This window comes from Asterias amurensis, chromosome 8 (assembly GCF_032118995.1).
Source record: "Asterias amurensis chromosome 8, ASM3211899v1".
Lineage (NCBI taxonomy): Eukaryota > Metazoa > Echinodermata > Asteroidea > Forcipulatida > Asteriidae > Asterias > Asterias amurensis.
In genome coordinates, this window is record NC_092655.1 from 14,130,866 (window position 1) to 14,155,272 (window position 24,407).

General features: G+C 37.4%; 1 protein-coding gene across 2 annotated transcripts in view; it reads right to left on the reverse strand.

Annotated features, from left to right (window-relative positions):
• LOC139940574 (G protein-coupled receptor kinase 5-like) overlaps nt 1–24,407 on the reverse strand; it is a 100,096-nt gene that overhangs the window by 43,465 nt on the left and 32,224 nt on the right. For both annotated transcript variants that reach the window (XM_071936895.1, XM_071936896.1), the window contains exons 3-4: nt 22,488–22,600; nt 14,899–14,976 (exon numbers count right to left, since the gene is read on the reverse strand). In XM_071936895.1, coding sequence (XP_071792996.1) covers nt 14,899–14,976; nt 22,488–22,600 — 191 coding nt within the window. The remainder of the gene's footprint in view (nt 1–14,898; nt 14,977–22,487; nt 22,601–24,407) is intronic.

A 24,407-nucleotide genomic window follows, 5' to 3' on the forward strand; every position in this document is an offset into this window, starting at 1 on the left:
AAATTTCTGCACTAGCTGTGTAAGCAAAGAATGCCTAGTAGTGTTGAGTATGCACTCGAAAAGCAACACATTTCCAGTACCCAATGAAATACACTTGACGAAAGTGCAGAATTCCATAATCGCCGATTATTTGCTTAAGGTAAGCAGAGCCATGAAATAGGGACCAGCTGAAAAGCGATGTGCATGATTTACACATCAAAATACAATCTGCAATTCTGGCGTCCACATCGGTACAGCATAAATTAAGCAATTTGAATATCACTTTCCGTTCTTGTAAGACGACCAACCATTTGGGTCTAACAAGATCAGTTACATTTGAATACAAACACAGCTATGATGAGACACGCCGCAATGCGTAATCCCTTCTCAGCCTACCGAATACCTCCGCTGTGCACTGAAGCGAAATCTGTAACAGCACCTCTAGGAATAAGGGGGGAGGGGGGGGGTCATACATGTAGATGTGCTGCCTCGATAACACAGTTGATTACAACTTGCCACCAGCGTCTACTGAGCTGGGGAATTTTCTTTTCCTGGAAGTGGCCGCGTCACTGTGATTGTTCCTCCCTGTGGGTGATTTTTTCTAGGAAGGGAAGATTTGCTTGACTGAGCCTCGAGAAGGTTAAGGCACAATGGAGTGTCGAGTTGAGGCAGATGACTCAGGATAACACTTTTAAAATCTAGTTTAAACTCCAGACTCAAGTCACTTCTCAGAAAATTTTATCCTAAAATTAATAATCCAATATTTGTTTAGTTCATCTTGGAGGCATTTAAGGGATACTGTACCTTGGATTGGGCACTTTAGGCTATAAAAAGCGTTTGGTATGAAATGAATATGGTTGAAAAGGTGTTTTAAAAGTACATTTACATGTTAAATAATCCACAAAAAATATGCCTTGAAATTGTGTGGTTTTCCTTTTACTTCGTGAACCAACACACTTCGCCATTTTGAAGAACCAAATGTTTGACTTCACAAAATGGCGAACCACGTTAGCTCACAAAAGTACAAGGAAATTCACACAATTTCGAGATGAACATGTATTTATCAGGATCATTATGTTCTACATGTATTTTTAAAACATCTTTCCAACCACATCAATTTCATAACTAAACACTTTTTATAGCCCAGAGCACAAAATCCAGATTAGCGTGTCCTTTAAAGTATTTATCTGCAAGAACAGACAATTTTCAAATATTAATCAAACTCAACTTGTCTCACCTGCGCCTTGAACACCCAGCAGGGTGAATACGTGCGCATTACAAGTCTTATTATTATTATTATTAAAATCTACATTCAACCAATCAAAACAAGACTTCTCAAAAAAACTCACCTAAAGTCGCAGTTTTTCCCCCTCAAAATTCCCTTCCAATAAGAAAAAAATTACTATTTCACAAAAAAAGAAGACCCTTGCCTCTACACCTGGCTGTTGCCATGACAACAGTTTTCCTTTTCCATCATGCCCCTTCGATCTACTCCGACAATCGCACCTCCACATACAAGGGATGTCATACAAATATTATCATTACAGGCGAGACCTCGTTACGGTTATGCGTAGACGCCGACTGTCCAGCCAGGAAATCAAATCTGCACCCTTACTAGCAAGCCCCCCCCCCCCCCCACTTTACTGACCGCGTTGTATTGAAGCTAAGCCATTGATTTTAGACATGTGTAAAACCCTACTAGCAACTCATCCAGTTGTGGCTGTCGACCTCAAAACAAAACACATGTGAATCTTGCTTCATCCAACACTTTCCCTGCAATGAGTTCCCTGCACAGATTTATGAACAAATAGGTATTAAATGTTCATATTTGTCTACGTACTGTGCTGCATCTTAAAGAAACACGTTGCCTTGGATCGGTTGAGTTGATCTTTGAAAAGCATTTGTATCCGTTTGTTATAAAATGCATATGGGTAAAAAGATATTTAAAAAGTAGAATACTTTTGTTATAAAATGCATATGGGTAGAAAGATATTTTGAAAGTAGAATACAATGGTCCACACCAGTAACACTCAAAATTGCGTGGTTTTCCTTCTACGTCGCGAACTAACACGGTCGGCCATAAATTTGGCCAACTGTGTTTGTCGACGAGGTAGAAGGAAAACCACGCAATTTTGAGTGTTACTGGTGTGGATCATTGTATTACTTTGTAAATATCTTTCTACCCATATGCATTTTATAACAAAAGTATTTTACATTTAAAATATTTTTCTAAACATAGGCATTTTATAATGAACGGTTACAAACACTTTTCAAATACCAACTTGTCCGATCCAAGGCAACGTGTTCCTTTAAGTCAGGCACACGTTCCATTGTGAAACCGCAAGGTACATGTACTTGTGTGTTACAACGCAAATGTAAACAGCCACAATCATGGTATACCGTTTTTGTTACAAAGACACAAAATGAGCAACTGATAAATATAGTACACCAAATTGCAGATCTTGTGTTCAACAACCTCAAGCAATTGTTATTCATTAGTGAGACATCAATTGTTCATTGATATAATGAATAACATATTAAAATAACAGGTACATCAGTGGCTTAATAAAAAAATTCCGGCCAGATGAAATACGGCGCACCGGAAAATAATTAAGGACAATTTGAAAAAGCCGGAATTCTGGCAATAGCCAGAAACTGGCACCCCTGCAGCTCCTGGTAAAAAAATGTTTTAATTATCTACAGAGGTCTTCACAGTATTTGTTTGCCAAAAAGAAAATTCATCTTCTAAGATAAAACATATATTTGCTGATTTTTTAAAACCAATTTGTTCAAATGCATCATTAAAATTTCACTTAATGACCTTTTGATCATTAGAATAAAATTGCCGTTAATGACCGTATGTGTAGCACTGAGCCAACGATTTATTCTTTTTGCGTTTCCTTTGTCTTTTGTTTGTTGGTTTGGGGTGTTCTGATTTCAGTTTTAAGTATAGTTTGCCCTTTGTGTTACTCTCTTCAGTTTTGTCTGTTCTGCTGTTTGTGATTCTCTCATCTAGATATTAATCTTGTAGTTGCTACTCTGGGTTGCTGTATTGGTTTGAGGTCTTATTGTTCTTTTTTGACGGTCTTCGGTCTGAACTTTGTCTTCAATTATTCTTACTGTCTAGCTCCACACACTCGGGGGACTTGCATTTTTGACATCGGTAATAATTCTCTCCACTGCACTACAGCATCATTCCGAGTGAGTCACCACACTGGTGCGTACAGTAATGGCGTAGATATACCACTTGCATACAGCTGGGTTCAGTCTAAATTGACATCAAATTCAATGAGATGCACCACTGGAGCCTATAGAGGATTTATAGAAGAGAGTGGGGGTTTCGATGGGGGGGGGGGGGTGCAAACCGTGCAAGTCCATCTCAAACATGCCACGCCTTGATTTGATAGTCATTGTTTTTGTGGATGACTGTTTGATTCTAAATGCTCTGATGTGAATCTTAGTGCCAGGGTCGATTTCACAAAGCACTAAGATTCATCTCAAGATGAGTTCTCAGTATCACCATAGTGATTTGTATTGTGACATCACACTTTTGCCTCCCAATTAAGACTGATTTGCACCCAAGATCAATCTGAACTCTTTGTGAGATCGAGCCCTGGCCTGGCCTTGAATAAACTTACGGCACCCAAAGCAATAGACCCTTCCCATGAAATATGTAAATTGCACATAGCGTGTGCGCACTAGCGTTTTGGTTGGCAAAATGAGGGAACATCACGCTGTTTTGTACACGGCTAATGGGTGCGTGACGCAGACGCGATTGCGTGTCTGCTTAGTGCACAACTCTATGGCGTTTGCCAACCAACAGGGTCTGTACGCATGCGTGAATGTAGTTAGCATATTTCATGGGAAGGGTCCATTGCAGTGGTGCCCTTACCTGTGCTTTTGCTGTGGTACCAAGCATGGTTCCTGTACAAATTTACAATTATTTTCCTCACAGAGGTGCCCCATATCAGAGGGAAATTGCTGCGCCCCATCACGAGCAAAGTTCACAAGATCTGGAATATCATTTTGGGCAATTCGCAATAAAGTGCGCCCTCTGCAGTTTGCTCATGGTATGCCTTTTTCAACGTGCATCATGGGAAAAGTTTACATGTGTTTTTGTAGTCCTCTTGCACCCAGCCTCGTTGCTATTAATGGGCAGCGCACCATATCAATACCTTCCGTCACTAACCCCTAACACTGGGTCAGTAACCAATCAACCAAACAAGTCTAGCAGTCTGGTGTTTTTATCCAACAAATACAAACTCATATTTTACGGTTGTTTTTTTATACTGAGTTCAAGTTATGTATCTCTACCCTAATGTTCAGCAGGTCTTGCAGAAGAAGTAATTTCTGGTCCAGTCTACTAAAGAGTCTACTTACATGTAACTGCGGCAAAAGAGGCAATTGCACCAGTGCCTCTGGTCATTGCCTTAGTGCCCTAATAACCTTTTTTTAGTAGAAATCCATCATAGATGAAGATGTGCCCTTTATTTGTGACTCTGGCTGGCTATGGCTGTATCACCACATCAACAACCAGTAAAGCCTAGGACACCCTTAGCAACACCCCAAGCAACAGCCACAGTCACAGCCAGCCAATTCTGACATGGCTTCAGAGTCTCATGAACAGCATGTTGATTGCTGAGTGACTCCTATCGCTAAGTAAAAGGCACTTTACTCGTATCAATTAATTATCAACAAAACATCAATACATTATTGACAGTTTTCTTTTGGCATATTGGGGGATGAGCTGTTTAAGTATATTCCACAGCTCTTTCTAGTTTGCTATAGTAATATTTCAAAAATGAATACCTTTTGCTATATAACATTCTCAGTCATTGTGAAATACAATATTCTTTTTGTAAATTTTTTCTGTTTATTTATTAATTTACATACTTTTTACGTAATTTTTGCCCATTCATTTCATTCAACAATTCCTTTATTTTAAATTAATTTTTTTTATACTAATTTTCTTTGCATTGTTTGCATCCATGTAGTGTATTACTGTTTGGTCAATGGTTCTTCCTATACTATTCTTCCTATTATTTGCGACTGCTCCTTTAAGTTTTTATTATCATATTAGTTTCATGTCTTTAAGGGTTTAAATGAAATACTTGTTTCTGTTTACTGTTGTTTTATATTTATCGGCATAATGATTGGCTTATTGTTTTACCTCTTTAAAGATGCTATGTCAGATTTTGGGCCCCAAACATTAAAAAATAGATTTGTTTGAGTGAATGGTATTTCAAAGAGTATCACCCGCTCTAACGAAAAAAAGTTTAACTTTTACTTTTAATGGTCAGGAACGATGACAAAAATTTCAAACGTTTCTTATAAAACACATAAGAATTGGTCACATGATATATTGTCGGGCTCCCGACAAAAAAAAATTTTGAGCACTTTATTTCACTGCTACTAATAATTGGCGAACTTTTTCGAGCAATGGCTCAAATGAAAGCTTGTAACTTTCTCGACCCCCATCAAAATTTTTGGGTCAAATTGGCAACTAATCTGAGCATCTTTAAGCCTTGAAGGTCTCTTTAGACGGATTTTGGCACATTACAATGACTGCTTATCAATACCATTACAAATTAGTGTCAAATTCATTACAACATTAAACATCTACGAAGCCAGAATCCATACAGTTTTTACAGTCTAACACCATGCCAACGCACATCCACATCAAACCAAAACAAGTCCTTTTTTTTTTTTTTTTTGGGTAAGGCACTTAAATTATTAACACAAGCAAAACCGCCAGTGGACTTAAGAATGTCTGCGGCTATCACACGACGGATCCACCTGCCGTTTCCTCCAGCATCTAACGTACAAGAGGAAATGGATGTACAATAAACAGAACCTATCATCAGGAATCCTTTGAATTTCACTGACGCTTCTCCTGTCCTACACTCCGCCATTAAATAAAGATGGCTAGCTTCCTGAACTCCGAGACAAAAGACCAAGGTTTGGTATGTTGCTAGTTACGCAAGTGGGTCAGCCCTCTCAGCTGGGGGACTTCATCCAGCTCCCTGGAAAGGTGCGGTTATTTTAAGATGCGGTTTCTGCGTCAACAGGTGACGTCAAAAGACAGACTGCAGAACAACCTTTAAGTCTGTGTACCGTAGGGTCCGAGTCTAGTCTTGTGACCTTTAACCTCCCATACACTGCTCTAGAGTTGCAAGGATTGTGGGTTGGAATCCCACCCAAGTAATATGCCTACAGGTGGTATGTTTTTCACAGGACTCCCGAAAGTACCGAGTATACAGTGCGAACATACATCGGTGTGAGGGTAAAAACCAAAAATAACATACTAATCCTGTTCAACATCCTACTCCAATCACTAAGACAACTCAACCTGTTGACTAATTTATCGTACGTTATTTCTTTTTTACATTATGGGATCGGACTGTGCACAAAACTACAGTTAACAGACAGTCTAATAGCACTGACAATGATATTCAAAATCACAAATCAGGCCTGTTACTTCACGAAGGCATCGAAGGCGATTGCCTCCATGCCCCCTGGTCATTGCCTTGGTGCCCATACAACGCTCTAGTAGATATTTATACTTTCCTCATGGGGTAACCTTTACCGAGGAGAAAAATGCCTTGGTGTCCTTGCCCTTTCAAAAACGACGCATACAGGCCCGACACAAACAACATCAAGGGGCCAGTCTACTTTTTGTTCAGCCTCCATGTGGAATTTTCAGTTTCAGTGGAGTTGTGACCGTTAAGGAAAAGCTCAATGGCAAACTAGACAACGGAGAACAAAAGGAATAAAGAAATGTGACGTCTTCTATGACGTCAAACTTGATAGTGAATATAATTGTCAATGATGATGCATTTGTACATGAGAAGACTGAAAGGGTTGAGACTAAATTAAAGACACTGGACACTATTGGTCATTGTCTAAGACCAGTCTTCTCACTTGGTGTATCTCAACATATGCATAAAATAACAAACCTGTGAAAATTTGAGCTCAATTGGTCGTCGAAGTTGCAAAATAATAATGAAAGAAAAAAACACAATTGTCAAACGAAGTTGTGTGCTTTCAGATGTGTGCTTTCAAATCTGAGGTCTCGAAATCAAACTTATTGAAAATTACTTCTTTCTCGAAAACTACGTTACTTCAGAGGGAGCTGTTTCTCACAATGTTTTACACTACCTCCCCGTTACTCATTATCAAGTAAGGTTTTATGCTAAAAATTATTTTGAGTAATTACCAAAAGTGTCCAGTGCCTTTAAGACATATTGTATTCAGTTGTACTAATTACATGTATGCAGTTGATTATATGTAAAAATTGTACAATGTGTACTTTATAAATGTCATCCTCAGCAATCTCAACTCGGTGCGCTTTTAAAAATGTATTCATAAATACCTCAGACAGTTTCGCTATTCCTATTGGTGGAGAGCGCGTCACTTGAGTGTGTATAAACCTTTGTTTATGATCAGTAAAAAGTGTTGAAACATAGGCGTGACACGCGAAATTGCACCTGTAATTATAAGACAGTTTCTTCATTCCTATTGGTCGAGAGCAATTGGCTGGGACAGTTGTGCCACATCACGCGATACGCGCAACGCGCACAGCATTCCCTTATAAGGAGTTGTTTACCCGAGGGCGGCGGAGGGCCTTACCATTTCATAGCTGGAGGGGTGTTGTGTTGAAAGAAATCATTGAACAATTAAAATTTTTGCATTTATTTTACTTTTTGACCAAAAGTGCCGATGTTTTTTGACCAAAAAGGTATTTATGAATGGGAATCAAAGTGCGTTGAATCGGTTTTCAACTAGTGTTTTAAACCCGCCGAGGCCTGGTTCTTGATAATTTACCTTGACTTTGTCTCGGTAAAATTTTCAAGAACCAGGCCTCGTTGGGATTAAACCACTAGTTGAAAAACTCTTCACCACACACTGATTCCCTTAATAATACATTAAACAAAACTTCATTTGTACACTACATGTCAAAATGTAAGCCAAATGGGTGTCTGGGTGTCTTTTGGCCACCCTGTTTTAAATTTGGATACCCTGATTTATGTGTCAGTTAGTCCCTTATTAATGTAAATGTATTAAAATGGGAAAACATTTACACCAAGTTTTGAAATTTCCAGCAAATTGGACACCCTTTTACCAAACCATGGTTAAAACCTTGCTTCATATACAGGTTAATGCACTTGTTTATATCTAAATATGCTCAGGAAACAATGTGTATACATTTAGTTCTGAGGAATTCCAGCATTATTTTGTATCGTATGAGATGCATTGTTTTTCCCAATCCCGTGTGGAAACGCACAAATCCCATCTCACACGCTCAAGGTTCTAACATATAAACAAAAAGTCATCCACTTTCATTAGAAATTTCAACAGAGATTTGTTTGACCCTGATACTGGGGGGGGGGGGGGGGGGCAGGGATGAGGCTGTCGGGGTTAAACAGAACTTCTAGCAACACCATCCTAATAATATACGTGTATACCCACTCAAAAACCATCCAACAATACAGGCATTCCTCATCAAGAAACTCACAAGTCTTTTGTTGTTCTGTCAAGATTCTAACATTGGAAAAAAAGTCATCCACTTTCAATAAATACAACAGAGATTTGTTTGAACTTGGTACTACATGTATAGGGCAGGGATGAGGCTGTTGGGGTTAAACAGAGCTTCTAGCAACACCATCCTAATAATATACGTGTGTCCCCACTCAAAAACCATCCAACAATACAGGCATTCCTCATCAAGAAACTCACAAGTCTTTGTCGTTCTGTCAAGATTCTAACATTGGAAAAAAGTCATCCACTTAAATACAACAGAGATTTGTTTGAACCTGGTTCTTCATGTATAGGGCAGGGATGATGCTGTTGGGGTTAAACAGAGCTTCTAGCCACACCATTCAAATGACAAGGGACATATCCCCACGTAAAATAAAAAACACAAAAATACAGGCAACCCTCAACCCTCATCAAGAAACTCACAATTTCTGTTTTGCGCTGGGGGCCTATAAGATGACAATCTCGTGTCAGCCTATGACTGCAACAAACCCCCGCCAATACAAAAACACCTTGCAGGCAGAGAGTACGCTGCACTTTTTTCCAATATGGCCAGGCTTCACTAAGCCGCCTGCCTGCGACAAGGGAGCCGGGGAAAGAATGAGACAGCTTGCAAGCTCAAGGTCAGTGTAGAGATGTCATATTAATCAAGTTATAAGTTATTAAGCAATGATTAAAACGAGAGAGAGATAGAGAGAGAAGAGAGCCTTGTTGGTGGACAGCAAACCAACTGGTACCCTAATGGTGGTTGCTTCCATACATTGTGTAGCTACATGTATAGCCATGGATTGGCATTAATCAGAATTAGCAATAGATTTGCGCGCTAATGACTTGTGAGTGGGTGTGGGTTGGAATTTTTGTGTTTTTTTGTCTTTGGATGGTGGGAGGTTGACTGGCTGGCTGGCATGGAAGGCCCAGTCCACTGTGATGTATCATTGCGTGGGGGGGTGTTGACATGAAAATCAGGACCCCTAAGATGCTATTGCACTTGTGTACATGTATGTTCCCTGTTTATGCAGCGTCAGATGTTGATGGCGTCAGCGTTGACGATTGGCGGCAAGATGATGAGTGGGTTTTAGGGGGGCTGTTTTTGTGGGAGGAAAGAGAAGTGCAAAGGTAACATCTTAGGAAGCCTCCTGAGAAAGATTTCAGTATCTCTTATCTTCCTCTCCACAAGGCTCTAGTTAGGGTCAGATATTCTCGGGCAAAACAAAATGTACTACCAAATACCACACTTGTGAAAGGAGGCTGTACATGTATATATCATATTTAAAAAAAAAACACCTAAAAAAGTTCACAACACTTCATCTTTATGTACAAGTCGTTTTCTGCCATCACGTTTCCCGCGTACATGTATTTTAAAATTGTATAATATTTTGATCTCCCAAAAGTTCCTTAAAAAAAACATGCGGATGAGGATAAATCTGTTAAAACGATATGACAAATATCATTTTAATTTGACACGGTGGAGGAGGGGGGGGGGGGTAAGGAAGACAAGTAGATACGACGTTGCCGTAGAAGTGTTGGACGGGAGACTACTCAGTTAATAAATATCGGCAAGATATATATATCGGTGATGACAAGCGTCATGATTATCACCGTACACCCTGCAGATTACTTAGGTTGCACTATTGACATGGACACACGTATTATGAGCAGTGTTAGAAATCACAGCACAAGAGGCACCGCTTGTCATTGAGTATTAATAAGACGGGCTACAACATTTTCTTATTATGTTGCCCTGGTAACTGCTAGAGCCCAGCCCCCCCCCCCCCCCCCCCCGACCGACCATCCATCATTAAAGATGCTAAAGAACATATTTGTAGGGATGAGATGCATTTTTTGAAATGTTGCCTTTGTTTGTGTTTCTGGTCATGGGCCGGCATTTTCTTAAGTTTTGAGTCAGGCCTAGTCCGCGTTTTACATTTTCCATGGTTGTGTACAGCTGTTGCAGTATTTTGTTGTATGTAATATTCCTCTGTATTATATCCCTTTTAAAATATAAACCGCAATCGAGGGATCTGTGATCCATAATGCACTTGATGTAAAGATGCTATTAATATGAGAACATATTTGTAGGCATGATTGCATTTTTATAACGTTGCTTTTGTTTGTTACTAATACCAACTGTGATTGTGGGTTTTTCTACGTATGGGCTGGCATTTTCTTAAGTTAAGTTTTGAGTCAGGCTTAGTCCGTGTTTTACATTTTCCATGGTTGTGTACAGCTGTTGCAGTATTTTGTTGTATGTAATATTCCTCTGCGTTATAACCTTTTTAAATTATAAAGTGCAATCAAGGGATCTGTGATCTATAATGCACTTGAAGTAAAGATGCTATTAATATGAGAACATATTTGTAGGGATGATTGCTTTTTTATAAGTTGCCTTTGTTTGTGTTACTAATACCAACTGTGATTGTGGGTTTTTCTAGGCATGGGCTGGCATTTTCTTGAGTTAAGTTTTGAGTTGGGGCCCTAGTCAGTGTTTTTATTTTTCATCATTGGATACTACAGCTAATGTGGTATTTTTTTGTCTGTAGTATTTCTCTGCGTTATAACTCTTTTAAATTATAAAGTGCATCGAGGGATCTGTGATCTATAATGCACTTGATGTAAAGATGCTATGAGAACATAATTATTTGTAGGGATGATTGCATTTTTATAACGTTGCCTTTGTTTGTGTTACTAATACCAACTGTGATTGTGGGTTTTTCTAGGCATGGGCTGACATTTTCTTGAGTTAAGTTTTGAGTTGGGGCCCTAGATAGTGTTTTACTTTTTACAACATTGTGTACTACAGCTGGTGTGGTATTTTTTATTGTCTGTAGTATTTTCTGTGTTATAACCCTTTTAAATTATAAAGTGCATCAAGGGATCTGTGATCCATAATGCACTTGATGTAAAGATGCTATGAGAACATATTTGAAGGGATGATATGCATGAATTTTCATAATCAGTTTTTTTATTTTATTTTTTTATTATTTTTATTATGCAAGTCGCCTGACACACAAGGCCTGAAGGCCACTTCAAGGTGTGGGCTACAATTATTTTTTTAAAGGCCGTTGCTACCTACTCCTAGGGCTGAAATAGGGTTACCCCTTTCACAGTCCATACGAATGTAGGCTTGGGTATCATCAATTCGAAGCCTGGCTGGTAGAGCAGAAAGCACTACCTCCCCAAAGTGTCTTTGTTTGTGTTGCATACGTACCATCCAGAGGTTTTTCTAGTCATGGTCTAGCATTTTCTTAAGTTTTGAGTAAAGTCAGTTTTGAAAATATTTCATCTATGTGTACAGCTGATGCAGTATTTTCTGTCTGAAGTACTTCTCTGTATTTAGAACCCTTTTAAATAATAAAGTGCATCAAGGGATCCGTGATCCATAATGCACTTTATATATATTCTGTTTTACTGTTATAATTATATCATACACATTTTTTACTGGTCATTAAACACCAATATTTCTGAAACATAAAGTGCATGTCATCTGTTCAGGACTATTAAGGTCATTAGTGTAATTTAAATGATTTCATAAAATTGCTTATTGCGTATTTTGGAGCTCCTGGTAAATGGGGTTTTATTAATCCTGGTTTGACAAAAAGAAAAATTCATTTTCTAAGTGAAACATTTATTTGTTGATTTTTATTTACTTTTTTTTCTTCAAATTTATATGCATTATGAAACGTATAGTATTGAGCCATAGATGATGATGTTTATAACTGATCATCAACTAAAATAGAAAATTTGGAACTTTCTCTTGCTATGAAAAGTGTCTTATATTGACATTGTCTGGCTTGGGTGATTGGAATGATTGTGTTTTATTCCCTTGTGTCCGTTTGTTTTTGGTACTCGTCTATTCGTGTTTTGGGGTGAGTTTTTTTTTCTTTTTTTTTTTAGTGCTTTTGCAGTGTTCATGGTGTTAGTCATTGTCGTTGTTTTTAAGTATTATAACCATATGGCTCCCTCAAGGTGCCATGTGTTTTTGCTGTATTGCCCTTTGCAAAGTTCAAACACAAAATTTGAATTTTGTTTCCCCCCCCCCATAACAGTGCCCTTACCAGAGGAAAATTGCAGTGCCCTTCAACACCAGAATTGGAGGCCTGGGCCCAATTTCATAGAGCTGCTTAAGCAAAAAATTTTGCTTAAGCAAAAAATTCATTGCTTAGTAAAATCAGATTACCAGCCAAGACTCCACTCAATTGTAATGCTAAGTAAACAACAGCTTAATACTAGTCATAAGCAATGTATATGGCAGGAAATTTTGGCCAGTAACATGTGTAAAATAAGCGAGCTATTTTCGTGCTTAAGCAAATTTTTTGCTTAAAGGAACACGTTGCCTTGGATCGGTCAAGTTGGTCTTTGTAAAGCGTTTGTAACCGTTTTTTATAAAATGCATATGGGTAAAAAGATGTTGTAAAAGTAGAATACAATGATCCACACAGACTTGCCTCGAAATTGCGTGGTTTTCCTTTTACCTTGTCGACTAACACGTCGGCCATTTATGGGGGTCAAAATTTTGACTCCCATAAATGGCCGACCATGTTAGTTCGCACAGTAGAAGAAAAAACCACGCAATTTCGAGGCAAACTTGTGTGGATCATTGTATTCTACTTTTAAAACATCTTTCCAACCATATGCATTTTATAAAAAAACGGTTACAAACGCTTTTGTTTTGACCAACTCGTCCGATCCAAGGCAACGTGTTCCTTTAAGCAGCTCTATGACATTGGGCCATGTACACGTACATGCCCAGGGGTGGATTTCACAAAGAGTTAGGACTAGTCTTATCTCGAGTTAGGACCAGTTACTCGTCCTAACTTAGGACTATCCATGCAATTTGTATATCTCCTAGGACTAGTCCTAAGTTAGGACTAGTCCTAACTCTTTGTGAAATCGACCCCAGGCCTGTACATGCTTGAATGGGAAAGGGCCAAGGCATTTCTCCTTGGTAAAGGGCACGACATTGTAAATTTCTACTGTGCGCATTTCAAGGGCAGGGGGCATGACCAGGGGGCATGACCAGGGGGCATGACCAGGGGGCATGACCAGGGGGCATGACCAGGGGGCATTTTGGCAATCGCCTTCATTGCCTTCGTGAAAGATCAGTCCTGCACAAATTCTAAAGTAAAAGACATCATCTGTACTGCAGCTGACATATTGCTGATGACAAATATAAAGCCAACAGGGGATCAGACTATTATAAAATGTAAGCTTATTCTGGACTTTTTGTAAATTAAATTAGATTTGAAGCTTCCATCAGCCAAAGCCGTTTTCACCATGGAACCTCTCTGTATAATTTCACCATACGCATTTCAACCATTTTGCTACGTAGCAAAGGTTCATCAATTGACACGGTTTCTGTTCTGCCATATTGGAATGTTCAATTTTGATTAGAGGGGAACAACACTTTGTCAATTTGCATCCATTGGCCTTTAGTAACCTCTACTTGGCTCGTAAATAAATGCAGAATAAATTGAGCAGTTTTCAAAGGTCAATGTACTGCAAATACACTTAACTGATAACAAATTGTAACCGTAAATAAAAAAAAATAAAAAAAAAACAGTTTTATGACGCTATCAAATGAGCAGGTCAGAGCAACTCTCTCGAAAAAAGACAAAAATAATTTTACAAATATAAAATAATTCACTCAAAAAAAAACAAAATGCTAAAACAAAACTGAAAGTATATTAAAGACACTGGACACCTTAAAGGGTCTATGTAACTTTTGTAGGACAAAAAACACAATGTCCACAGATTTACACCAAACTTACACAGTTTGAAGATAATGATAGTGGAAAGCTTCCCTGAAAATACTACGTGCTGAGGTGCTGTAGTTTTGGGGAAATGAGTAAAACAATGTCATGAAAATAATTTCCGTCTCATGAGACGAAAATTATTTTAATCATTAACAAACGTATTTGACATTGTTTTACTCATTTCTCAAAAACTACAGCACCTCAGTAAGTAAGATTTGAAGGGAGGCTTTCCACTATCATTATCTTCAAACCCTGCAAGTTCAATGTAAATCTATGGACATTTTGAAAAAGTACCTAAATCCTTTAAGTCTTCTCACTTGGTGTATCTCCACATATGCATAAAATAACAAATTGGTCGTCAATTTTGGAAACTATCCGAGGACAATTCTCTAGCCCTTTAAAAAATAAAAAGTTGCCTCTGAATCATATCAGCACACTTCTTGAAAATAATCAATCAATTCTAGAAAAAAAATGCTGATCACTAACCCAAAGAACTAGCTGAGACAGTAAACAAAATTAACAATAAAATTAACAACAAAATTAACAACAAAAAACAACTCAGAGCAAACCAAACATTTACAAAAATTAGGTAATTCTAATGATATATCCAAAGGAGATCAAATACACTTACATCTGCATAGACGTATTTGCTGTAAATTTCATTGCAGAGAGCAAGTCTGTCTTCCGGCTGGGCAACTTCATAGTCTCTCTAAAATGATAAATGAGACAAAAAATCAGTCGTGAATTAAACTACCCCATACAAAAATGTACAGACCCATCATTCTTCTTCATTCTCCATGTCTTGGACGTTGACAAAATTTCCAGTGGAAGGGTATCAAAAACAATGGAAATTTCCCCCATTTTATTTTGAATTTAGAGACTTGTTACTTTTCCCCCACTCACATGAGGACACTTGTCTATTGGAAAAAGGAGAACATCACAAAAATAAATTTAACATTTCCCTTCCCCTTTGTTAACAGAATTGGTAAGAAAAACGGTGAAGATCACAGATTTACATAAAACTTACACGGTCTAATGATGATGATGGTAGAAAACATCCCTTGAAATATTTCTACCTGAAATGCCATATTTGATGAGAAATAAACAATTTAACTTTGCGTTTTGAGTTTATCTTTCTGAGTTTTATTCTTTTTTTGGTTTGCATCAATGTCATGCAACTGTGTAATCGGTTTTTCACTATTTTCTCGTGACCAAGATGGCAGATCAATCTCAAACTTTTACAGGTTTGTCAGTTTATGTATATGGTGGATTACATAAGGTGCTTACACTGCCAGCAACTGTTTTGTTAGCAAAACCAATTCTGTAATGTTCCTTTAAAAAATGAAATTTGTGGTGGATCAAAACAATTTGAAATTAAATAAAAAGTTATTAACATTTTTATGACCATTTTGTAATAGCCCCTACACATTTGCCAGTATAATGCACAGTGTACTCATTCACCATCCAACAAAGCTCACTAGGGAAGAAAACAAAAACAATACTGAAAATAATCATAATAATTTAATAAGTTCAACACACAGGAAATGAAACCACGCCATTCCTGTAACCGAGGCAGACTGAACGATCTCCGGTTGCCTAGTTGCCCGTATTCTAATACTAGGGTTTGATTTCGGCTCAGCATGCTGACTTGGTGTGCATTAAAGGAACATTCAAGATTTTGTTTTTTTGCTAACAAAACAGTTGCTGGCAGTGTTTTAAAAGCACTTTACATGTATGTAATCCACCATATACATAAACTGACTAACCTGTAGAAGTTTGAGAGCGATCGGCCATCATGGTCACAAGAAAATAGTGAAAAACCGGTTACATTTTGCATGAGATCGATTAAAAAAAGGAATAAAAACGCTCAATGAGCGATTAACTCCAAATGGGAAATTACTTTTATTTATTTATCATCAAATTTGACATTTCAAACAGAAATATTTCAAGGGATGTTTTCTACTATCATCTTCATTAGTCCGTGTAAGTTTGATGTAAATCTGTGATCTTAGACAAGTTTTTTTCATACCAATTCTGTAATGTTCCTTTAAAGACGAGCATCCGATCGGTCTAACGCTGCATCAGAGATGGTCTCAGTAGAGAGGCCCGAATCATCTCACAGCGGTTAGCTTTGTCTACTAGCCTTAGCGCTGGTATACGGGTCGGCCTAGTAATTGGACAATTTGTCGGCATAGGGAAGATTTTTTTTTTTATCTTGAGAAACTGTTTCCCTACAAACTACTTTAACTAGAACAATGTTTTAAATAGATATACATTAAAGGAACACGTTGCCTTGGATCGGTCGAGTTGGTCTTAGTGAAAAGCGTTTGTAACCGTTTGTTATAGAATGCATATGATTAGAAAGATATTTTAAAAGTAGAATATAATGATCCACATAAGTACCACTCGAAATTGCGTACCACTCGAAAGGGAAAACCCTTTACCTCATCGACAAACACGGTCGACCATTTATGGGAGTCAAATTTTTGACTTCCATAAATGACCGACCGTGTACGTTCGCAAAGTAAAAGGAAAACCACACTATTTCGAGGCAAATGTGTGTGGATCATTGTTTTCTACTTTTTAAACATCTTTCTAACCATATGCATTTTATAACAAACGGTTACAAAAGCTTTTCAAAGACAAACTCGACCGATCCAAGGCAACGTGTTCCTTTAAAGTCATGTCATTCCTGTAAGTCTCTTGTATTGCACCATAAATTGAAGTATACACAAAATAAATAAAATGTAATATATTGACTTCAAAATCCTTGGTAAACACCACTGATTTAAAAATTCCCTGAGATAACTAAAAACTTAAACTGATAATTATTATCAATTTAAGTTTTTTGGTTATCTCAGGGAATTCAATGTATTTAATTTAAAATTGAAACAAATGATTCCTTTTTGAGTATCAATATGGATAAAACATGTACACTTTCTTTTGGAAACACTGGTTGAAATAGATTGAAACAATATTGTGTTTTACTAATAACACATGTAAAGGCAGGAGAAAAAAAAATAACTAAAAACAACATCTCCCTAAAATTATGAAGACAAAATATTCAACATCAGAATGATTTAAAAAAATATATATAATAATCTACCTGCCAGTTTTTTAAAAACTGACAATCTACTCGCAAAGCGGATTTATTTTTTTGATAATTAAATAGCAAGACTGACGAAAATGCCAGAGTACTTTTCTCCCCCGGCATTACGTAAAGTGCACCTAAAGACAAAACCAGAGTCCTGGTCAACTGTCAATGATAAGAAGGAGACGGGGAGGGAGGGGAAAAAAAATAAGACGACGAAGAAGAAGTGAAAAATGCCCTATCCATAAGATTGGAGAGAGCGAGGGGTGTATTTATAGATCAGTATGTGATACAGCCCACGCAGTCATCTCCTCGCTTCGTCTCCTTCATGCCCTCCTCCCCATCATCCCTAGCAGCCCAATCAGTTTCCCTCAGACTCTCTCTCTCTCTCTAGCACCACGATGACGACGATGGGGACGGCCGATGTGGGTTCAATCCCAGGGTATGAGGTCAAAGGTCAGCTGGAGATGTAATAACAGATCACACATAATCCCTGGTTTATTATTCTCTGCTGAGGTTTTGACTGTGGTGAGGGTTTTTGTGCTGGCTGGGATTTGTGTGGAGGATGGAGATTACATGAGTGCTTTTGCCCTCAGAAAATAAAGTTGTTGTTTTGGAGGGTTTTCTAAGATTCAGATGGTTGACTTCTAGTTTATGATTGAAATATTATTGAGCTTGTAACGAAAGAAAAATCATTTAACTTATGATTAATTAAGTTTTACATATAGTACTCGTCCTCCTTTTGATGCTATTGCTTAAAGATGGATCTTCCTCACAAAATAAAGTTGTTGTCTTGGAAGGGCTTTCTTAGATTCAGATGGTTGACTTCCAGTTTTTGATTGAAATAGTATTAAGTAACAACTAAAGGCATAATCAACAACTCATTATTATGTTTCTTAATTAAGTTTTAAAATTACTCATCCTGTTGATACTATTGCTTGAAGATGGATCTTCGTTCAGAGAAAATAAAGTCATTGTTTTGGAGGTTATTTTTTTTTTAGATTCAAATGGTTGACTTCTAGTTTATGATTGAAATATTATTGAGTTTGTACATGTAACAACTGAAGACTTAATTACCAACTCGTTATAATGTTCCTTAATTCAATTTTACAAGTACTACTCGTCCTCATTTTGAAACAATTGCTTGAAGATGGACTCCATGTAATAGTTAAATGTACAATTAACTGTGTACTTTCAAAGCAAGTATATATTTGGTTTGTGGAATCGTTTCAATTTTTTAAATACTATCAAATCCAGAAGTACACTGAAAAATATCCTGAAAAAAAATATTTATTTAAAAAAGGTGGTAGAGTTTTTGAGATATCACCGAAAATCCGGAGCGAATACATGTACGCAGGCCTGGAATAACAATTTTTTTTAGGGCAAGGCCACTTTGGCCTTGGATATAGGCAAATTTTGAAGGGCACCAAGGCCAGTAGAAAGGGCACCAAGGCCAAAAGTTTCAAAATAAAGAAGAAGTACACAAGAAAAATATCCTGAAAAAAATGTTTATTTAAAAAAGGTGGTAGAGTTTTTGAGATATCACCGAAAATCCAGAGCGAATACATGTACAGTACGTATATGTCCACACAGGAAGATTCAATCCCCAATAGGAATACACAATCTGAGAAAAGAACTGAGTAACGCTTCTCATTTTCAAATTTTTTGCCATAAAAACTTATATATTTCTTTACATTTACCACATTACTTTGAAGTGAAATGTTTCTCAAAACGCTTACTATCAAAAGCTGTTGATAGGCTTCCAACAATGTCCCAACCTTCAAACGGGCTCTGAGACCCACCTTTTCCTCTAGTCTTTACATGCAGCTGGTTGAAAGCATCTTTGTTCCGTCTTGTTTTCCTTCTTTCCTGCTTCCGATTTCAAGAAACGCTAGGAGTAATCCTATCTCGAGTTAGGACGAGTAACCAGTCCTTACTTAGACGGGGTTCAAATGCGTCCTAACGTCTTAAGATACGGAACTGAACTTGTCCTAAGAGTAATCCTTAGTTAGGAAGAGTTTAGTGAAATCGACGGCTGGTGCTTTATAAATACAGTTATTATTATATTGTTATTAATAACCAAAAGTTTTTTATTGCCATGAATTGTTATCTTGTGATTAACAAACCTGTACCTTCCCTCTAGGGAACAGAATGTTGGTTTGTCTTGCTTCACGGCTTAAAGACAATCTTCTTAAATCAGGCATTTCTTCAACATGTCTGTTCCAGCTGTTTGGTGGTGTTGATGAATGAACTTGTATGTCTCAATACATGCAACATCCATTCCATCATGTTTTATTTTTCGACAGTTTCCCACCTGCGTTATATGTGCTCGTAACTTATCTCTATTCAATTCTATTCTATACAATTCAACAATTTTCTCAACAGAATTTTTTTTTTTTTGAAAGGGAACCTGTATATTACGCTTGGTTATCACTCTTAAAATTGTTTGAAGCTTTGCAGGATGGGGATAAATAAGAAGAAACTATAAATAAATAGTAAACTTGCAGGTACAACCATGTGTACATCTCTTTTGTGGGGGTGTTGGCTCTGAAAAGGGCCGTTGTGGTCTTGACGTTTCGAATGTTTATGTACTCTGCTCATCTTCAGGAGAAACTTCTCTTAAAATTGACGGCAATAAAAAAATTAGGTTAGAAGCCTACAGTAGCTTTCGATAAGTATAAAGTATTTTGCGAAAAAAATTGTTCAAAGTCATGTTGTTCTTAAAGGCAGTGGACACTTTTGGTAATTGTCAAAGACTAGCCTTCATAGTTGGTGTATCTCAACATATGCATAAAATAACTAACCTGTGGAAATTTGAGCTCAATTGGTCATCAAAGTCGCGAGAAAATAATGAAAGAAGAAAACACCCTTGTCACACGAAGTTGTGTGCGTTTAGATGGTTGATTTTGAGACCTCAAGTTCTAAATCTGAGGTCTCGAAATCAAATTCGTGGAAAATTACTTCTTTCTCGAAAACTATGGCACTTCAGAGGGAGCCGTTTTTCACAATGTTTATACCATTAACCTCTCCCCAATACTCGTCACCAAGGTTTTATGCTAATAATTATTTTGAGTCATTACCAATAGTGTCCACTGCCTTTAAAAAAAAATATATATAAATTTCTTTGCAACAAAATTTGTAATATGAGAGTGCTTCTCAAATTGTGTATTCCTGTTACGGATTATTCTTCCTGCGTGGACATATTCACTCCGGATTTTCAGCAATATCTCAAAACTCAACCACCTTCCACCTTGTGAAGAAATGCAATTTTCACATGTCAGTTTTATTGTATGCATTAAAAACTACATAGGAAAAAAAACAATCAAACAGTTCCAAAAAGCCTTGCCTTCAAATTTACAAATTACATTCAACCTACAACATGTATTATGTACACCAGTAAGTTTTAAAAAGTCAATGTTTTGCAAAACTATGTTTGTATGCTAGATTTGCAAGCATCTTTTAAATTGTTATTGTCTTTTTATTGGGTTTTTATGCAGCTACATTTTAAAGTTTTATTTGCATTTTACTTTTTTTTTTTTTTTTTTTACAAGGTCATTAAATAGACCAGAAGGTTGCTGCTGTTGTGTGTTTTTAATTTTGTCTAATGACTTGACGAGAAGGGTAATCTTTTAAAAGCAACTTCAAAATATTTGACGGGAACGATTTGTTAAAGCAATTTTGCACAGCAAGAGATTTAGACCGAACTTGTTTTGTGCACACTGAGAATGCTGATATGCTGAGTACTAAATCTTGATTTTTGAGAAGCAATTGAAATATTTTGTGCAGCGTTTTGCTCTTCGATACAAGGGAAATTGTTCACGGAATGATGAAAAGAATTAACATCTTCTAAAGGAGATGTTATTTAAGTGTTAGCTGAAGGCCCCTCAGCTATACATCTTGATATGAGTCCGATAAAACAGCTTGCCAACTACTGATCTTTTCATTGATTTCAGTAGTTACTGAGTTTATTAAAATAGGGCAGAGCAGGGGTATAGGGACTAAAGACCTAGGCTGTGTCCGAATTAGCTAGGGCTACGACTACGTTGCCAGGTCATCATGGGTTAAAGTATAGGACGTCCTTAGCAACACCCTTAAAGACAGTGGACACTGTTGGTAATTGTCAAAGACCAGTCTTCTCACTTGATATATCTCAACATATACATAAAATAACAAACCTGTGAAAAGTTGAGCTCAATCGGTCGTCGAAGTTGAAGAAAAGAAAACGCCCTTGTCGCACGAAGTTGTGTGCTTTCTAATGCTTAATTTCGAGACCTCAAATTCTAAATCTGAGGTCTCGAAACAAAATTCGTGGAAAATAACTTCTTTATCGAAAACTACGTTACTTCAGAGGGAGCCATTTCTCACAATGTTTTATACTACCAACCTCTCTCCATTACTCGTTTCCAAGTAAGTTTTTATGCTTACAACTACGTGTATTTTGAGTAATTACCAATAGTGTCCACTGTCTTTAACAACAGCCATAGCCGTAGTTGTACATGCCAATTGAGATACGGCCTAAAGCTTCCGACGTCACACTTCTTCCAGGCTCCTGAATAACACAAGATACCTGCCTGACATGATCCTGCCAGATGTACCTTTGACCTCGCATCCATTTTAACACAGAGATTCGCAGTTAATTCACACGTACATGTACGCGTACACTTACAAAATGTATTGAATAAAACAACAAAACATGGCCTACATGTACAAACATTATGCACACGCTGCATGCAGATGATCAAAAGTGCACGCTGAGCAATTACATCACGTTGGAATCGCAGCAATCACAAAACGGATGGAAAGCTTTGTTAAGGCACGTTTTTTTATCCAATGAAGTTATTGTATCCAATGAAATCTTTGGGCCTATAACACCAGTGCCTGTCTATACCCTTAGGGGACATGTCTACTAAATATTTTTGTATAAAGGGAAAAAGGTTAAAGTTTAAACTATATTAGTTTGATACATTCAATTGACCTTTGACCTGCTCTTGAATGAGCTGCATAAATAATGAGCTCTTTGGGCATAAACACACCTCCACAGCTTGTATGTTGGAGTGATTCCTTTACCAATGTTTTGAGCTAAGGGCAGGTCAAAGGTCACAGGTCACATACTTAATTTGCATACTTACAACTGCATCCAAGAAATTGATAGCTCTCTGGTAATACTCATTTTTATGACAAAAATTTCTGAATAGTGCACATCCAATGGGCTGTTCTTCACATATACTGTTAAAATTTCTATCTGTAGTTAAAAGAAGAAAAAGAAAGATAAAGAGGAAATTAGTACAGTATTACTAATACGTACATGTACATCTATTTCAATCTCATTAAAGACAGTGGACACTATTGGTAATTACTCAAAATAATTATTGCCATAAAACCTTTCTTGGTGACGAGTAATGGGGAGAGGTTGATGGTATAAAACATTATGAGGAACGGCTCCCTCTGAAGTGCCATTGTTTTTGAGAAAGAAGTAATTTTCAATGAATTTGATTTCGAGACCTCAGGTTTAGAACTTGAGGTCTCAAAATCAACCATCTAAACGCACACAACTTCGTGTGACAATGGTTGTTTTTCTTTTATTATTATCTCGCAACTTCGATGACCGATTGAGCTCAAATTTTCACAGATTTGTTATTTTATGCATATGTTGAGATACACCAACTGTGAAGGCTAGTCTTTGACAATTACCAATAGTGTCCACTGCCTTTAAAGGGTTTCAGTACTTTTTGTAACACAAAACACATTATCCACAGATTTACATAAAACGTAACTTACACCGTTTGAAGATACTGATAGTAGAAAGCGTACCTTAAAATATTAGTGGCTGAGGTGCTGTAGTTTTTGAGATATTAGTAAAAAAAAAATAGTATGAAAGTATGTTTACATGCTAAAATAAATTGTCTCATGATCACGGAGACGACAATTGTTTTTATGGCATTGTTTAACTCATTTCTCAAATATTTACAATGTATAAAACAAATTGTTGCGAAACAGTAACCTGGGTAAAAAATATTGCAAGCATAGTCCATTGAATTTTCGAGGCCATCACAATTTGCGTCCAGAATGCCCCCCCCCCCCCCAGTTTTGAAAAGGACCATGGGTTGGGACACTACTGGACCAGCATAGGTTTTACTAACGTGTTCATAAAGCCAGCTGGCTTTATTTCACAAAGTACTAAGATTCATCATAAGATGAGTTGTCAATATTGCCTTAGTGATTCCGTTTGCTACATCACACTTTGCTTACAGCAATTAAAAGTGATAGACAGTTAAGATCAATCTTAACTCTTTGTAAAATCAGCTCCTCAGTATCACTATAAGAAAAGACTTCCAAAAACAGGTTTTAACTATTTTTTATTTGAATAAGCGCTAAGACTTGTAAGAGAAGGTTTATCTCATCTTTCTTTATGAGCATTCAGTATACTTTATTACTCAATAGAGTTGACTGAAAGGTATTATTTCAGCCTCAAAGTCAACATTTGAACGTAATTTGTTTTTGTTCAATATATTGCACCCTGAGGTATTGTTATTTCATTGTAAAACACAAGACAGCCGGACTCGTCCGGTTATATGAGTTTAGTTCCAAACTGGCCCCTACACTGAAAACTCTACTGGCCCCTGGCCAGCGGTGGAGCGTCAAATTCGAGCCCTGTAAAAGACAAAGGGCCACTGGATGCAAGACATTCATGGTGAAAATTGCTGGAGAACACGCTGTGACACCTTAGTGATGCACAACGTGACTGAAGCCTCTATTATGTGCTATGTACCGCTTCCACCATGTTCATCATCGTCTCACAAGTTGGGGGGCAAAAAAAAAATCACACGCTCTGTGAAACTTCATCACGCCTGTAACTGATTGATCCAAGAAGTGAAGAAGCAAAAGAAGGGGGGGGGGGTTGTAGTTCTAAGGTGGAGGGAGGCAGGATAAGTCCGACGACATGTCAGCAAGCGGCTTGGAGGAGACGAGACAAAAGGTATACATGAAGTACGTGTGTTTCTTGAGACGGATCATGGATGTCTTGGGAATTTGAAAATCATCTCCTCATG